The 17,930-nt window shown below is 40.2% G+C and overlaps 2 protein-coding genes across 4 annotated transcripts in view; one reads left to right on the forward strand and one right to left on the reverse strand.

Annotated features, from left to right (window-relative positions):
- The window catches only part of retreg3 (reticulophagy regulator family member 3), a 19,139-nt gene extending 9,910 nt beyond the window's left edge, over positions 1 to 9,229 (reverse strand). The window contains exons 1-11 of one of the 3 annotated variants that reach the window (XM_034895274.1): positions 9,081 to 9,229; positions 8,602 to 8,877; positions 6,600 to 6,706; positions 6,204 to 6,234; positions 5,979 to 6,105; positions 5,642 to 5,726; positions 4,944 to 5,081; positions 4,484 to 4,566; positions 3,914 to 4,046; positions 3,262 to 3,824; positions 1,359 to 3,192 (exon numbers count right to left, since the gene is read on the reverse strand). In XM_034895274.1, coding sequence (XP_034751165.1) covers positions 3,280 to 3,824; positions 3,914 to 4,046; positions 4,484 to 4,566; positions 4,944 to 5,081; positions 5,642 to 5,726; positions 5,979 to 6,105; positions 6,204 to 6,234; positions 6,600 to 6,706; positions 8,602 to 8,849 — 1,497 coding nt within the window. In that variant the 5' untranslated portion in view covers positions 8,850 to 8,877; positions 9,081 to 9,229 and the 3' untranslated portion in view covers positions 1,359 to 3,192; positions 3,262 to 3,279. Of the gene's footprint in view, positions 1 to 1,358; positions 3,217 to 3,259; positions 3,825 to 3,913; positions 4,047 to 4,483; positions 4,567 to 4,943; positions 5,082 to 5,641; positions 5,727 to 5,978; positions 6,106 to 6,203; positions 6,235 to 6,599; positions 6,707 to 8,601; positions 8,878 to 9,080 lie in introns of those variants that run through there. The other 2 variants (XM_034895273.1, XM_034895275.1) reach the window with 2 other exon arrangements.
- A 1,236-nt stretch (positions 9,230 to 10,465) lies between these two features.
- On the forward strand, positions 10,466 to 17,908 carry tubg1 (tubulin, gamma 1). The gene is made up of 11 exons (XM_034895277.1): positions 10,466 to 10,769; positions 11,163 to 11,275; positions 12,137 to 12,304; positions 12,397 to 12,465; positions 13,597 to 13,676; positions 13,791 to 13,917; positions 14,799 to 14,885; positions 15,513 to 15,662; positions 15,786 to 15,938; positions 16,041 to 16,202; positions 16,701 to 17,908. Exons 1-11 carry the CDS (start codon positions 10,721 to 10,723, stop codon positions 16,896 to 16,898), a joined length of 1,356 nt encoding a protein of 451 aa, XP_034751168.1. The 5' UTR covers positions 10,466 to 10,720; the 3' UTR covers positions 16,899 to 17,908.
- The last annotated feature ends 22 nt before the right edge of the window (positions 17,909 to 17,930 follow it).

The following is a 17,930-nucleotide window of genomic DNA, read 5'->3' on the forward strand; positions in this document are numbered from 1 at the left end:
TCAAAAAGTCATACCATAATACATTGAAAAAAGTCATGGTATAGTATGTCAGAAAAAGTCAAGGCACAGTATGTCATAAAAGTGATAAAAAGTCATAGTACAGTATGTCAAAAAAGTCATAGTATAGTATGTCAAAAAAATGATAAAAAGTCATAGTTTGGTAGTTTGTCAAAAGAAGTCATGCAATAGTATGCTAAAAATAGTCATTGTATGTTATGTCAAAAAAAAAGTCGTCATGCGGTAAGTTGAAAAAGTGATCAAAAAGTCACAGTATATTATGTCAAAAAGTCATAGTATAGCATGTCGAAAAAAGTTATAGTATAGTGTGTTGAAAAGTGATCAAAAAGTCATAATATAGTATGTGGAAAAAGTGACAGTATTAAAAAGTCATAGTATAGTACGTCATGTTTTTAAATAAAAAAGTCATAGTATAGTGTGTGACCAAGGGTCACAAACCGTTCTGCCTTCTTAATAACAATAATAACTTATTCTCTGTATTGCTCCCCAGCAGAGAAATTACAATTGTTTCACTCTGTTGTTCGAATGAAATACACTGGCTTGACATATTCTCACACATGCTCAGGTCCCATACTTGCACAAACAGAGAGATGCCAGAAAGAGGGACCTGCAACTGCTCATACCTCTCCAGCTACCAGTCTACCTTCCACGCTTCAGTCCAACACTGAGCGATAATGCCACCAAAGAAAGTCACAGTGTAGCATGTCAAAAGAGTGATAAAGAATCATAGCATAGTATGTCAAAAAAGTGGTAAAAAAGTAACAGTTTAGTACAGTAAAAACGTCATAGGATTGTATGACAATAAGTTATAGTATAGTATATTGATAAATTATAGTATAGTTTTTCAAACAAAGTCATGGTATAACATGTCAAAAAGTGATAAAAAGGAATAGTTTAGTGTAGTAAAAAAGTCATAGTATAGCATGCCAAAAAAGTGATTAAAAAGTCATTTTGTAGTATGTCAAAAAAGAGTCATAGTTAAGTATGTGAAAAGTAGGCTGTCATAAAACGATATATCATTCTATATTTCTTGTGTTTAAAGACATCTTGTCACTTTTAAACACAGGAGTATCTCTACATTACAGTATCCTGTTTACTCTCTAATTTTCCTGTTAAGTTTGGTAAACTCTTTTATTTGATCAGTGTGCTTTAAGTAGGTATCAGTAGGTTATGCTTTAAAAGTGCATTCTTCAAAGTGTCACCATTAGAAAGTCCCATGTCGTTGGAGAACGTAAGGTTTGTATGTTGTGTCGTGGGCGGAGAGTGGTGTATTGACCGTCATCTGAGATCACTGTTCACCTTTTACCTCTTATCTCATGAAATAATGACCAAAGACAGACTTTATTGCAAACATTTTATTCAATATGATTTGCACATCAAAACATATCAAAACCAGTTACAGCAAAGAAAATACACAAATATGCACATTATCAATCCTCTTATCCGGGAAATGACTCTTCATGGAGCAGCAATGAGCAACATTCTGGTTAACAAAGGGCGCCAAACCAAGTTCCTCCTCTTCTTCTTCTTTAAACTTTACAATTCCAGCAATTTCAGTCGGTGTGTACTTTACCTCCATGAATTTGGATCCAGCAGTATTTTCTATTGCGCTAAATCTTTTGAAGCTATAATTCCCCTTTAAAGTAATACAATTAAAGAGAGCAATGTGTTTCCACTTATAAACCCAGCATTTGTATTTCATTTTAATAAATCTTAACTGTGGCTCATTTGTGTTAAGTGTCAATTCCACAGTAAAGTTTTAACATAGTTTGTCTGAGCAAAATGAGATCAGGCTAACCAACAGATTGTACAAACACTTAAAAAAAAGATACTTTCTCTACCCAAATTTAATGTGAACACATTTCCCCATTAAAATAGTAAAATATCTATGAAATGAACGTTTCATTTTTCTCTTAAAAGGTTCAGCATGACTGTCAACTACATGAAATACAAGGATGACACAAAGATATTAAGAGATTTGTTGAAATATTCCTTTAGGGCTCGTTCAAGGTATTAAACATGGACATTATATGTCATTGAGCTGTAAGGGCAGGGAAATTAAAAATATTCTAAACTTACTCACACAGAGAAAAGAAACAGACATCCCCATGCTGGGGCACAAGTTCATAAATACAATGAACAACAAGCGTAACATCAAGTGTTACTCCAGATCAGATATCTCAAGACTGGAATGGGACGTTCTTTAAGGAAAAGAAAATCAGCTCCCAAAAATGCATGAAATATCTTCATATGTTAGACAGGAGAAAGGCAAAAAAAGGGAAAGAAAATAGAGAGAACTGAAACGTTGATCCAAATTGTATTCATCATGAAAGAGAATGGCTGTTTTAATATCTAAAGTTAAAATCAGTATACCTGTGACATTAAATCTAAGGGCGGCCTCTAGCTCACCCAGTAAGCGCGTTGTTGGCTGAGTACTGCGGCGGCCCGGCTCAAATCTGACCTGCAGCCATTTGCTGCGTGTCATCCCCATCTCCCTCCCCCTTTCATGTCTGTCTACTGTCACTACAATAAAAAGGGAAAAGCCCCCCAAAAAATCTTTAAAAAATAACTAAAATCTTTTAAGAGCCACGTCACTTGAAAGGACGGCAGAACATCGACATTAACTGGTGACTCATTGACAAAATGTGGTGAAAAAAATAAAAGGTTGATTTAACTAACTCAGCTGTTACAATAAATGAACTTTAACATGCAATGATGTTCCATATTGTCACTATCGAAGTCACATGGCTCAGCTCAACCAACAGGAATGTCATATTTGGTCCCATGTTGAATAGCCCTGTATGTCTTCGATCCCCAGATAGAAAAGATTTTATGGACACTGTTGTTCTTTTTTTATAGTTATTAACATGAACCATAGGAACTTATGGGTGCCCATACTGTAATTGCAAGACTGCAACAAGGCTCAATAATGCTGGTTTGTAAAAAGAAAACGTATATGTTTATTGTTGCATTTCCTATTGCTCAGCCTACAAAGTAAATGTTTTCTGAAAGATCAGGGTTTAAAAGAAAGGGAATAAAGTTTTTTTTTTTTAAAGGGAAAGGAATTGAGTTCTTCACAGTGATAAAACTGATGCCAATCAGGAGCAGGGCTGCTGGAACCTAAAATCAGTTCGCACACTCACAGCTCATCTACACTGCCCATGAAGTTTTACATGTGCACACACATACACATACACATACACCCCCCCCCCCCCCCCCCCCCCCCCCCCCCCCCCCCCCCCTCACACACACACGCACACTTCACTGTGGTTTACCCAGCAGGCTAGACAAGAAGTTAGACCCCTGGCTCTCTCCCTGTCGAGCACCCGCTCCTCCTCCAAGCGGATCCATTTGGTTCAGTTCAGACTGATCCAGCATTTCAAAGTCTTCCCCGTCCATGTCTGTGTCTAGCTCGGAGCTGGACTGCTTGCGGTAGCTTCGGCGGACCCCGGCCCTGGGTGGGCCTTCTCTGCGCCGGGTGGTAGGACGCTGAGGTTGCATTGCCCCGGCCAGCGCTGCCTGGATCATGTTGCTGGCAATGACTCCAGCCAAGTCTCCGGCAAAATCAGAGGCAGGTGGCAGACCGCTGAGAGAAAGTTCTTCATCCAGATCCTCCTGATCTGAATCAAAATGAGCGTCTACATCCAGCGCTGAACGGTGACTAGCTCGCCCATACATAGCCAGACTAGGCAGATCTATGCTTGTGTCATCGTCGTCATCCATCAAAGTAGCGTCAGGGTTTATGGAGGGGAAGTCTGGCAGGTCTTGAGCAAAGGATTCCTCAGCATCACTGTGTCTGTCAAAATCTGACCAAAATACAGATAGGGACACGGTGAGGGACGAGAACAAACCAGAAAATAAAGGAGGAGTAAATCTGCAATGTCCGTATTCTTACCCTCAGAACCCTCCGTGAGTGGAGTCTGGCCCCGCGATAGGTTAAATGTTCCATTATCAGTGTAGGACACCTCAGCATCAGAGTGCTCAGAGTCGGTCAGTGCGAGTTCCTTGGCAACAACAGCATCATCAAACTGCGGGAAAATGCAGATTTGAAGTTTTTTGTATTAGACGTTGTCAAAATCTTTTTACTGTGTATGCTTTTACCCTTTGCTCTGCTATAAAATGGTTGCAAACTTTCTGTTACGGTGTAGTAGTTCTATTCTCTCTTTTTTGCTGTAAATACACAGGCCCATGACAGACACAGCACATCACATAAATGTTCTTAACTCCAACAGGAAGTGGATCAGATGCGTAACTATAATTAACACCGTGCTGAAATACAACAGTAGTGAAAGTTTTATCTGTACATTTTATTTTATAAACACACACCGTCCACATATAGGGAGGGTGCTTTATTTAAGATGCATTTAGTAACCTTTAGTAACCAACAGTCCGTTTATAGTGCAATATTGACAGAATTAGTGCCAGTTTGATTCAAATATAGAGTTTGGGAGTTAAACAGACTTACCGTTGGGCAGAAAGCAGCTAACTCCTCCTCCTCGCTATCACTGTCTTTACCTGAAGCTAATCCACGGAGTGGCCTCCGCAGGACTGCAGAGAAACAAACATACAGAGAATCCATTTACAGTTACAAACAGTGCATGTAATCAGCTTAACAAGTGAGCGTAAAATCCTGTGGTTTAATGCCACGAGAGGGCACTAAAGCATCAACAATATGTCAGTTGCTGGCTGTAAATGAGCAGCGTGATGACTCATATCTAAAGCAGTGAAACCAGCGTTATTCAAACAAATGCAACACTGTTAGTAGTAAAAGAAATGTGAAGTTTATGACGTTACATTTATTTGTTTATGGTTCAGTTGGGGCGTTGACTTTATTTTCATTTAATTTGCAGTGTCAAATCAGCATGCAAAGTTTCAAATATCAAAGGTAGTTGGATAAAAAAATTAAATATTCATGTACTACTTACACTGATTATCAATAGGCTTTGACATCATGTATCCACAAACACTGAAGTCCAGTCGCTGCAGGACCGGATCCAGCTTCACACACACATGCTGAAAAACTCTGTGATAGGCTCCCAGAGGAGCCAGGAGAGTAGCCCACACTAGAGGAGGGAAACATATTACTAGTCATTATAAAGAAAGAGGGCGTTGTTTACTACACATGGTAAGACAAAACTGTGTTTGTTAATGTTCTGTACAGATTCAGTTTCTGGATTACTCGCATTACTGTCAGTAGACACAAGCCTGCGTTAGCTTTATTAGAGAAACAGTGAAGGTGAGGCAGAGTTGACATGTAAAGCTGCTGTGGATCATTTCAGACGTCAGAGAAAAGGGCCTTGGCAGCTCTTGCCTCCCAGGCTCTCCAGCCTACATGGTTGGAGGTTAGGAGATTAGCCCAGTCTCAGTCTGGACTCCTGAGCTTTCTGCCTGGCTCCTTTCCCTTCCCTTCCCTCACTCACTCATTCCTTCCTTGTGTGCCTCATTATGGTTTTAATCACTTCCCAGGATAGGCCCTGGTACCGAGGGCCCACAGATCTGGTTTCACAACCCATTTATTTATTTTAATTTTAAATAGGACCATTCAGCTGAGTTTCCTCGCCTAAGAGATCCTGTAAAGGAGCCTGGATCTGTAGTTAGGACTGATTAAACGGCTAGGACTCACCGGCAGAGTATGAGAGCACCAATCCAGGAATGTAGCGTCCAATCACAGCCAAGCAGGCGAAGACTCCACAGGTCAGGAGGCAGAACTGACACAGGGCAACAACACATAGGGAATCAAGTCAGCACCTACAATACATGTCGACTATGGTGCATGTATCCCATGCTTACAACCAGAATAGGGCTGGACAACATATTGACATTCACTCATTCATTCATTCATTCATTCGCTCGCTATAATTATAATATGGGGTGGATTGCAGTGCCTAGTGTGAGAATGAGATTAGATGGGAGATGAGACATATATGACAGATTTTCTTCATATTTCGTGTTGTCCGTACCATGCCAGGGTTATGTTGTTTGTACTGCATCGCACTGGATGTGATAACGGCTCCACTGACCCAGGCCTCAGCGATGTGGTGGCATAGTTCAGGCACACTGAGGATGCCAGGTTGCACCAGACCCCAGCTGGAAAAAATAGAGAAACTGATAAACTATTTTCTACTTTTTTTATTTACCGTCATTATTGTTGTTTGGAATACTGGCTGGTGGTTACAGTAACAAACCTTTCATTTTCTGCTTCGTCATGATTTCTGACTGTGGAATGAGAGGAACATTCATCACTTTAGGAAACAAATTGAGAGTACAATATATTAAAAAGTAGTCCGAAATGTGTGGCACAGTCTCATCAAGCTTGTCTCCAGTCTCTGATCTCTATGGAACCTTGCACACTTGGTACGTTACACATGTTCAAATGTTATCAAATGTCTCAGTGTTTAGGGCTGCTGACTGGTTGCATATATATTCTGACAAAGTTCATCTGTTGTAATCATAGCAACATGGGGAATGCTATGTGGTACAATTAATGCAAGAAAGAATTTATAAAAAAAACAATAAAATAAAACATGTCAGGGTGTCTTCGAGAGGTATAAAGAGCCCCCATAAAAAGCAACTGGTACCACCTCCGATCTCTGGCCAGATCTTGTTTCTCCAGGTGTCAACAAAGACAATCACAGCCAGACCAGAAGCCAGCAGGCACAGCAGGCGCAGTGAGGTCAGGGCGAAGAACCTGAGGGGAATAAAAACAAAGAAAAACACATAAATAGACAGTACTTCTAGTGCCTATTACCCCATGGAAAAACAAGGTTACAAAATTCAGCAATTTAGTACACAATTCATGAAACCACAAAGCCCTCAATAGATGATCTGCTGTTTCCTTTAGTCAGGACTAAGAAAAGAGGAAGTTATCCCACCCTCTGGTGTTTGTTACACCCATTAATTATAGCATAGAAAAAAAACAGGAAAGAGGATAGGATACATAAATAGGATGTTACATTTTCTTATTCAAACTGACGGCACTGCTTTAATATAAATACAACGAAGGGGTGACAAATAAGGGAAGTGATGATAATTAAAATTCCCATCCACTAACAATGGAAAAGCTACATCTAAATAGTGTTGTTTAAAGTGCTTTTTGTCCACTTTTACACAAAGATTTTACTTCCTTGGGTCTCAACAGTTAAAGTGTTGCTCCACTTCACAAAATCTCAAAACGTGTTGATCACTACAATGTAACAGAATTCTGCCAATCAGCAGTTAGAGATTAACCTAACCAAGATCTTGTTGGCAGACATTTGTAATTTATGTAACTAAGTAATCCTAGTTCTTCAAAAACACAACAATTGTACACTTGTAGTACAAATTAATGCAAAAAATAATAAAAAGGAATCATGGAAAAATGCGTAAACTCACTTAAACAGCAATGTTTTTTGTTGATTTTCTTTCATTGTGAGGTGGAATAAGATTTTATTATTTTGTATCCTTTTCCTACTTTGTGCTTTAAGAAGGAAAAATAGGACAACCTCAGTGACCCTACAGTCAGAAAGGTGGCCCATATTGGTGGTGGCGATGGCGCAGTGGATATGGCACATGCCTTTGGTGTAGGAGATCTGGGTTCAATTCCCACCGAGATACATTAACCAATGTGTCCCTAAGCTAGACACTTAACCCCTAGTTGCTTTGTAAGCCGCTTTGAATAAAAGTGTTGGCTAAATTACATGTAATGTAATATTGCCTCTCCATCAACATGTGACTTGTCATTTTCAGTCACTTTATGCATTTAGTATATCATGAGTACATAATCCTTAGGAAGAAACTAGCCTGCACCACCATGTTTGTGCTGAAGCACAAGTAAAAGGGAGACAGGACAGGGCGGCCTAACACGTCCAGTGGTCTAATCAAATCAAAGCTGAATGTCTGAGCTCCAGGAGGAGGCTGGTGAGCCCAGCTTCCTCTCTCTATGTCCTAGCTCAGTGATTCTTACTATACAACAACATTAAGGTCACTTAATTAAGCCAGAACGTGTCCCAGTCCTACACTTTCTTCTATTGATTACTTCTGTAGTTAATTCTTGGTTTTCTTGTTTGAGTCCATTTCTGAGTTTAGGGCTGACCTAATACACATAGTTACACATGAGAAAAAATAGTATAATATTCACTAACATGTGATTAATTCCTCATAGTATTAGCTGTTACACACTCAAAATAAATTTCCTCTTTTGTATTGACAAAACACTGGTCTGTAAATTGCCGATTTAACCAAAATGTACTGCCTCGCACTCGCCGCGACAAGGACACTGGTAAAGAGGATAATCCACGACTTTAAGCTGTTATCAAGATTAAGACAACAGTTAGGAGAAACATTAGAATTAAGGTAGTAGTGTTTGTAGAGTGCGTCTATGAATAGTACTACGAGCCAGCCACCTGTCTTGTCTTGAATTGACAGATGACCCATTTGCATTGTGTAAAAGCACCAGCTGCTGGCGGTCACCTTTACTTTCGCCAACGACCAAACAGCTTCTGTATTGTCTGAACGTAGGTTGCTATAACACTGGCACAAACAAACAGACTAGGGAGACGGAACAAACTTACCATCAAAATAAACTAAATATGCGCTGAAACTCACCAGAACACAACGTTGACCACAGTGTAGAGAAGCACACACTGTAAGGGTCTTTCCCAAACTAGGACAGACTGTAGGTAGGTCAGGACGGGCTCGTAGGGCCCCAACCTGGTCTGAAGAGCAGCTTTGACAGCCCGTACCTGACCGTCTCTCTCGCTGGAGCATGGTCGACTTCGCAGGCAAACACTGGACGCCTGCTGGGCAGAATGATCATTCGGGGATGCGTCTTCCATTGCCCCAATGTGCGCCATTTTAGCGTTTACTGTCGATAAAGTCTGCCTGTAAAATAAAGGCATAATAAAAACAGGTGACGTTAACATTACATGAGGGACACCACAGCGCCACGGAGCAAGACCACTCACAACATCGAGCTAACAGCTAGCCACGCCAGCTGAATCATCTTGTTAAACACCTAATTATGTTACAAACAAGCATGTTATCAAAGACAGTGTTCAAACGTTTAAAAATAAGATGACACGTACTATTTGGTCATGTTTGCAGACATGTTGCGCTTTCTTCGGAAGCTGACAATATGGCGTCACCTGTTTTTCCTCAGCACTCAGCAGCCCAATCAGAATCTGCACGACGAGCCCGTGTCATGCTGCGTTCAAGTGGATTAGAAATCTTTAGGGTGCTTGTTTGCGTTGAAGCCGTAGGCCTAGATTGACAAACAAGTCAGCAAGTCATCGTGGAAACATATTTTAGGTTAAAACATTCATATACCCATTTTATTTTCTATTGTGTTTACGAAATGGTTTTGTATGGCTTTGTACAATCTAAATACAGTTTGTTAAGAGGCTCTGTCGCTTCCGATTCGGTAGCTATGTAACGTAAGTGGGTTTTTATGTGCAACAAGATGATGAAGATACGTAACGTGTTGTATCCCTAGACCGTTAATATTATTATTAATAAATATACAGTCTATGGTTGTATCCTAATCCCTGAAATGTCAATCAGAAACACGCTGTGACCTATGAATACAAAAAAGATTTGTAATGAAAACGTTCGTTATTTTCTCATTTGTAATGAATATTGTAACATTACATATTGTTTGATGTTTGTTAAAATAAAAGTGTTGACTTTTTAGAATGTTTATAATGTATCAACAGTGCCCTTCGGTGGCCACAATGTGTAACTACAGTCTACTTTAAAAGTTTTATTTTGAAATGATTTAACCGGAATACCGGATACTAGCTATTGTATCTAACCCTAACTTGACAGGCGGGCAGGGCAATGACAAATACTGCACTAGCTGAAAGGCAGAAAAATAATAATAATAATAATTATTGTTATTATTATTATTATTATTGTTATAATTATTATTATTATTATTATTAGTAGTGTGTGTGTGTGTGTGTGTGTGTGTGTGTGTGTGTGTGTGTGTGTGTGTGTGTGTGTGTGTGTGTTCAGGGCCCAATGGGGTTGAGTGTTCAGGAGGGTCCTGAACACTCCATCCACTCCACGTCTGTCAAGGCAGAAATAAGAGCATACTGATACTGCCGGCGCAGACATTCAAAATAATTTTTTTTAAAAAAACATACAGGCAGCAAAGTCAAACCAAAGGAGGGACGTCAGTGGTGTTTACATGAGTTTGACTTGAACTTTCCCGGATTATCTGCTTTGAATGCGTCTGCTTGGCTATGTGTTTATGGGCTTAACACGCTCCGACACAGTAGGTGGCAGCAGGCACCTTTAATGTCGGTTAGAAGACAATCCTGCTTAGAGCGTCATCCATGCGTCATATCAGCAACAAGCGCAGAGCGGGAAGCGATATTCGTTTTCCTAGGAAGGCGAAGGTATAGGCCGTCCTACGTTGTCTCTGATTGGCTTACCTGACATTCTTGCTCTAAACCTAACCAATCTTAGATCTCATGCCTAAAACTAACCAATCCAACCAATGTAGGCAACAAGTACTAGCCAATCAGAGGCAGAAAAGGGCGGGTCATGCCTTCACCATCCTGAAATAAAGGAAATTTGCAAGCGGCAAGGACTAGCGGTTAGCTAGCTAGCCGTTTGTGGTGGTGGTGAAGTGGTTTGGACTGCAGTCTAGCTACATATTTCTTGTATTATTTAGCTAGCAAGCAAACAGGCTAGCTAAATAAAGAACAACTGGAGACTGAACATGCCGCGGGAAATAATAACGCTGCAGCTTGGACAATGTGGAAATCAAAGTACGTGAACGACGAGGTTAAGGTTAAGATTGTTATCCTTCTGCTCACATGAGAACCTTATTACGTTATCCGATGTACAATAAAATAACTAGCTAGCTAAGATGACCTGAAGATGAAGCTAAGTGCTAGTATCAAGCTAAGATCAAAACATAACACAAACAGCGACAGCATAACCTAATTTAACGCTAGCTGACTTGTGTAATTTGCTCTCTAACGTTACATACATATAATGTAATCTAATGTTAATGCAAATTACCGTTAACTAGCATTAACGTTATCGATGCAGGTCATAATACTTGATGTGTTAACAGTTTGTCTTGTAAGTTCGTAACGTTCCAGTCACAGACAACACATTAACGTTTTTGCTAACCTGCTTCTTTCTGTGTTTTGCAGTTGGTTTTGAATTTTGGAAGCAGCTGTGTGCAGAGCATGGCATAAGTCCGGAGGGGATTGTTGAGGAGTTTGCAACTGAAGGGACCGACAGAAAGGATGTGTTCTTCTATCAGGTAACTGGTGCAAACACTGACTGCTTCTCTTCATTATCTCTCACATCATGATTTACAAAATTAGTGTAGTGCCGCATTCTCCTTCAGATTGAACAAAACAAACTAAAAGCTCAAGGTCCAACAGCTACTGAGGCACCGAAGGAGTGAATCTTACACAGAGATAAAACCGTTCATTGTCCGGTGATGGCATTCTGGGAGGTTTATTAATCTAATATCTCAGCTAACAAACATTTCACAAAAAGGAGCAATCGCGTCTCTAGGCTCTGTAGAACAAAAAAAAAACCAATCAGTCCTCCCCGGTGTCCACCTCCACGTTCCTTTTCACCTGTATATGTAGACTACACCTGGTGGCTAAGGCTGCCTGGTACCTTCAAAACAAAAGCAGGAACAGATACTAAAAATAACCCAAATAAAATACTTATGATAAACAAAGTTATGTAGCTGTATAATTCAAGTTAATCTGAAATAAAATAAAATAGTTAACTAATAAAGATAACAAATCAACCAATAGTTAAAATAATAACAAAATCATGAATTGCTCCAACATTTAGAGTCTTTTCTGCACACCATTGTAAGTTGAATCTTTTTCGGATGATGCTTAAAGAGCAACAACGTTAAGTGCCACTAGATTGTAGATAGATTATAGGAGTGGTTGTAGTTTTTAGATATTCAGTTTACGGTCATAGAGGATTGCCGAAACCAGAAAAATATAAGCTGTAATTAGGGAACTTTCATATAAGTAATCAATTATCAAAGTAGTTGGTAAATAATTTAATAGTTGACAACTTAATCAATTTAATGTTTGCAGCTCTCTTGTGCAGTATGAGCAGCTAATTCCTGGTTATTCATAAAACTCCACAGGCTGACGATGAGCACTACATCCCCCGCGCAGTTCTCCTGGATCTGGAGCCGAGGGTGATCCACTCCATTCTCAACTCTCCTTATGCAAACCTTTACAACCAAGAGAACATCTACCTCTCTGAGCATGGTGGAGGTGCTGGGAACAACTGGGCTAGTGGTTATTCACAGGTGATCACTGGAAATAAAGTGTTTCTTTCTGTAAACCTCAGAAATAAAAATGTATGCATGTAAAATTCTGTGAATTCTTTTGTTTCCTCTAGGGCAAAAAAATCCAAGAAGACATCTTTGACATCATTGATCGGGAGGCAGATGGCAGTGACAGCCTGGAGGCAAGTTTTCCAGTTTATCACATACCGAGTGTCCCTGGGGCTGGGAGTGATCAGGGCTCTGACTGTTTGGAATTAAAAAAAAAAAACAGATTTAAAAGTAATGTGATATTGCCAAGTGTAGAAATATTGCTTCAAATCTTACCCCACTCAATAGCAACTTGCAACTGGAACCTGAACTTCAAACATGCAAGAAAATATTCCCTATTTGTAGTTAATGTGATGAGGTATTTTCTGGTTGAACCTGTAGAAATGGAAGGGATTTTGTCTAAATAATAGACAAATTATGAAACACCGGGGCCCTGGACACAGAAAAGGCCCCTCACTCCTCCTACATAGAGCACAATACACAGACTGAAATACACAAAACAACTACAAATACCATCTGTTTGATTTTTGTCTTTTTTAGTGACATTTTGCAGGTGAAGCTCATGTAGCCACCTGACCTCTTGAGCCTCTGGGTCTGTGCCCGGTGACCCTTTCAGTAATTCATCCATGGTCTAAATAATAAAGGGGAACACTTGCTTGTACCTAAACATTACTTCTTTTATTCTTTCAGTCAGACTCTAACATCTTTTTTGGTAGTAAACTAGAAATGAACGACTTGATCAAAACTATGTTAAAACAGTGCCAGTCCCTGACATCTTAAATATGGCAAAGGCCCACCAATGGCTCACTGTTATTCTTAGCCTCTTTCATTTTGGCGAACTTTCTTCAGCTGCCAGCCTCCCATAAAATAACACTCGCATTTCCCCTCTCATTCACATTTTGACCCCACATTATTATTTAGTGTGTGCACTCGTGTGTACGTTGGATAAGAATGTGGGCCGTGCTGCCGTGAGCAAGTGTATGTTGGCAGGGTGTGGCGTGTAGAATGTCTGGTGATAATAGCTGGGCGAGTGTAGAAGGCAGGTATTACAGGGCTGTGTTGGGGGGGGTAAGGCAGCCTATTTGTGAGGTGGGGCTGCACTCCCATTTATATAAGTACCTTGGAAGAGAGGCATTTGCTCACCCACGCACAGTTGTTTTTTTATTTTGCATTAGTAGAGTTTACAGTAAGCTTTATACACACGTGGCACATGCTGGAGCTGTAAATGTGTACTGCGAGTAATGAGTAACTCTTTGTCTTTGTAGGGATTTGTCCTGTGTCATTCCATTGCTGGGGGGACTGGTTCGGGGCTGGGATCCTACCTGCTGGAGAAACTCAATGACAGGTCCACAAACACACATGTAGCAACAACAAACTTTTTTTTTGTCAAAACATTTTCTCGTTACCTAGTTTGTGTGAATATTATACACGTATATATTGTATATTTTCTGATCTCCAGATACCCAAAGAAGCTGGTGCAGACTTACTCTGTTTTCCCAAACCAGGACGAGATGAGTGATGTGGTTGTTCAGCCGTACAACTCGCTGCTCACACTGAAGAGGCTCACACAGAATGCAGACTGCGTGGTGAGCTGCAGCACTCATGGATGGATGTTGCTTAATCCCCATCGCTCACATCGCTTCACAATGCAGCCATGGCTCTAAATAACCTCACAAGGTGGAATAAAACACATTTGTATACAAGCTATGGTTAGCTTGTAATTGTAGCACTTGGACAAACAATGTCAAAATAAAACATGGAAGCTTAGGAAAACTAATTTTACAAAAAAGCAGCCAACAAAATTATGATGTGATGTCAGACTGTTAAATAAATTTGGCCTCCTGTGTTCTGACGTAAAGTTTACGGGTCAAAATGCAGCAAGTACCTGCTAGTACACATGTCAAACTGTTATGACATCAAAGTCAGTCCCCTTACAATCCCTTTTAAATGTAGTCTGTCTCACACACACACACACACATAGCCAGTTCATTTGTTGATTTTTACTTTTTAGGCTGCCTCAGTGCTTGTGTAGTGGTCTACTGGTAATAAAAAAGCTAACTGCAGTGCCAGCTGCAATCAAACTTCATAAAACTCAGTCTTAAATTGGTGATTATATTAGTCTGAGATGCTCTAACAGTCTAATGGCGTTTCCTCTCTACTACCTACTTCCTGCAGGGTCTTGCATAAGGCCCTCAAGTTGATTAAATTAGCCAGAGAGCTAATGGAATCGGCCCCCCTGTTGCAACTGTACAGTGTGTCTTTTATGTTCAAGTCTAACAACTGCACACTGTGTTGCTCCTTAAGAGGTACCTTGACTGCGTCATTACTCTGATATCCTCCTTTCTTTTTCTTTAACATCACAGCAGTGTTTTGACCTTCTTCACTATGTTGTGCTGAAGCTCTTCTTTTCTGCATTTTCATTTGTCTAATAATTGCCCCATTACTCTCTTTACATGTTGTACTTTAGGTGGTGTTGGATAACACAGCTCTAAATCGCATCGCCACCGACAGGCTGCGTATCCAGAACCCCTCGTTCTCCCAGATCAATCAGCTGGTGAGTGAGATACGCCACTCAGTGTTCCAACCTCTTACTCCTCCTTTAGTTGTTTTCACAGCTCGTCAGTCAGCAGGTTTTAGCCTCTGCAGTCCACCAGACTGTAGTTAAACAAAGGCAAACGTTGAGACAGGCTGTTCTAGATTCATGCCGCTCACTTAAAAAATTACAAACTAGTTTGGCAAGTCAGTTGCCGATCAGACTGGATTTCAACTTTCTTGGAAATGAGTTGCACAGGGCTGTACTTTCCAAATGGTATGTCAGCTTGCTTGGCCACACTTAGAGATTTTGAATTTAGGCTGCATTCCTTTTTAGGGCTGGTCAATGTGGCCAAGAAATGAAAATCTACATATTCATTCCAGATTTTAATACAACATGTAATGCAAAATGCAAAAAGACTTGAAACTGCGTTAGACAGCTAATGTTATAACCTTTTGACTGAAAGTACTCTTTTTGTGTGCTGTAAGAGCAAGATTTCGTGAAGTAGACATTTTACACATTGTGCAGAAACCAAAATTCTAATTAATTTGATATCTCGCTCAGCTCTAACTTCTTTGAAACTTCCTAATGAATTGTAGCTTAAATTGTCACTTAAAGCCCTGTCTAACTGAACCGTCATACACACAGGTTTCCACCATCATGTCTGCAAGCACAACCACCCTCCGTTACCCGGGCTACATGAACAACGACCTTATTGGCCTGATAGCATCCCTCATCCCCACACCCCGCCTCCACTTCCTTATGACCGGGTACACTCCGCTTACTACTGACCAGTCGGTGAGTGAAATAACACCAAATGGTGCCAAATGTTTTAATGTTAAGCCAGCATCAGAGGATTGTAATGGAAAGAATTCTTGCAATTAGGAGTTCTAATTTCAAAGACTGAATGTCCATTTTCAGGTTGCTAGTGTGAGGAAAACCACAGTGCTGGATGTGATGAGGAGGCTTCTGCAACCCAAGAACGTGATGGTGTCCACAGGAAGAGAGAGACAGCCGAGTCACTGTTACATTGCCATCCTCAACATCATCCAGGGAGAGGTCGACCCCACACAGGTACGAGTGCACAGTATGTGTGTGGGGTGTCCATCTATATTATTAATTCCAAATAACTTAACATGTTTGCAGAGTATTCAGTCGTATTATACTTTACTGTAGGTGCATAAAAGCCTCCAAAGGATCAGGGAGCGTAAACTTGCCAGCTTCATTCCGTGGGGTCCCGCCAGCATCCAGGTGGCTTTGTCCAGGAAGTCCCCGTACCTGCCCTCGGCCCACCGAGTCAGCGGCCTGATGATGGCCAACCACACAAGTATCTCCTCTGTAAGTGCTCATCTTTGAGTTGCATTACCTCACCCTGTTCAGTTACATTCTTCAACGGTGTGTATTTATACAGTTGAGGCCTTTGTTTGTTCTGAGTCAATACGTGAGTATATGCATTGTCCTAAAACTGAAGTTCAAGCAATTAAAATAATTTGGCTTTTCATCATCATCCTGTCAAATTATTTTTTTCCCCCTTTTGCTGGTTTAAAACATTAGCTGTGAAGTTGAGGAAAAATGCAGTCCTGTGATATCAAATCTTAATATGGGAAAGCCTTTACAGACTGTCATACTATAATGCCCAAATTAAACTTTTTCATTTCATTATTTTAGATCTTGAATTCAAGTAAGGGGAAATACAGTCATCTAAGGAAGTTTTAGTGAAGTCATACTGTTCATTTTCCTTTCTGGTAGCCTGGAAGTTATAAATAAAACTGAAAGTGTTGAAGTTTTAAAGAAGTCAGAATAACGACCTGAAACGTATCCGTTGCTGTCCCACAGCTGTTCGAGCGGACGTGCCGGCAGTATGACAAACTGCGTAAGCGTGAAGCCTTCCTGGAGCAGTTCCGCAAAGAGGACATATTCAAGGAAAACTTTGACGAGCTGGACAACTCCCGTGAAGTGGTCCAGCAGCTGATAGACGAGTACAGCGCAGCCACACGGCCTGACTACATTTCCTGGGGCTCGCAAGAACAGTGAACAGACTTTCTTTTGTCTTTTATCTCATGTCAACATACATGCAATTTAAGTCCCTTCTACACTTTTTCAAAAATAGTTTCTCCAACATATAGGTATCAAAATAGACAGGTATTCGGCTATAGCTGCTTCTCTAAAAAATATTTATTGGCTTGTTATAGCATTTGATCGTACATTTGTCTCAAAATTTGTGAAAGAGACTGAGGGATGACTGTTAACAGCCACTTTTTATTATATTAACCAAAAAGTAAAATGTACTGGACTGTGTGACATCCATGAGATTCTCAAGCCCAGTTTAAATAAATCAAGCCTTGCCCACAACAGTCCACTGAAGTGACATTAAGATTACTTATTTCCTTGTGCAAAAAGCATCAATATATTGTACAAAACAATCTATAAATGTCGGTTAATGGTCGTTTTTTCCTTTTTTCCTAAACTCGTCTTTCCCGTCTTTCCAGCAATGTAAGACAACCTGTTGCCTTGTTTCGGTCTATTTTTATACAAGTTTTTGTGCAGTTGATATACAGTAAAGCGTCCACTGTCTACAAAATAATTTCTTTGAATAATGGGAATAGGATTGACATAATGTGTTGCATGATGTTTGATGCAGGTTTTGTCATCCTCGACATTTCTGTCATGGTTTTTATTGTAACCTCTTGTCTGCTGCTGATGCTTTGCTCATTTGTTACCGCTGTACATGACCAACAAGAATGTTGAATGGAAGTTAGGCTTAAGCCAAAAGTGATGTTAAAATGCCTGCCGTACAAACGACATCGATATTTAACTGCATTTGTCACATACAATAGAGAAAACAGTTTGCACAGGTCAACATGGAGTACAAGGATGGATCTCATGTTAACACTTCATCTCTGTGCCTGTAAATATACTTAAAGGAATAGCTGGTTTACTGGCATTCACAGTATTGTCTAAAATGAACATACTGTTCCATGTTTCTTTGCTTGTTGGACCTGTTTGAAAGGATGAATAAACACATTTTCTAATTTTCCATGTGACATGTTTGGTGTTATCTGAAGG

This window comes from Etheostoma cragini, chromosome 15, assembly GCF_013103735.1.
Source record: "Etheostoma cragini isolate CJK2018 chromosome 15, CSU_Ecrag_1.0, whole genome shotgun sequence".
NCBI classification, from domain to species: domain Eukaryota; kingdom Metazoa; phylum Chordata; class Actinopteri; order Perciformes; family Percidae; genus Etheostoma; species Etheostoma cragini.

Excerpts from the sequence above, each read along its gene's own strand:
- tubg1 (XM_034895277.1), top strand. The coding sequence starts at position 10,721 with ATGCCGCGGGAAATAATAACGCTGCAGCTTGGACAATGTGGAAATCAA. Across the intron at positions 13,677-13,790 it reads CTGGAGAAACTCAATGACAG|ATACCCAAAGAAGCTGGTGC; the intron begins GTCCACAAACAC and ends TCTGATCTCCAG. Across the intron at positions 15,663-15,785 it reads CGCTTACTACTGACCAGTCG|GTTGCTAGTGTGAGGAAAAC; the intron begins GTGAGTGAAATA and ends GTCCATTTTCAG.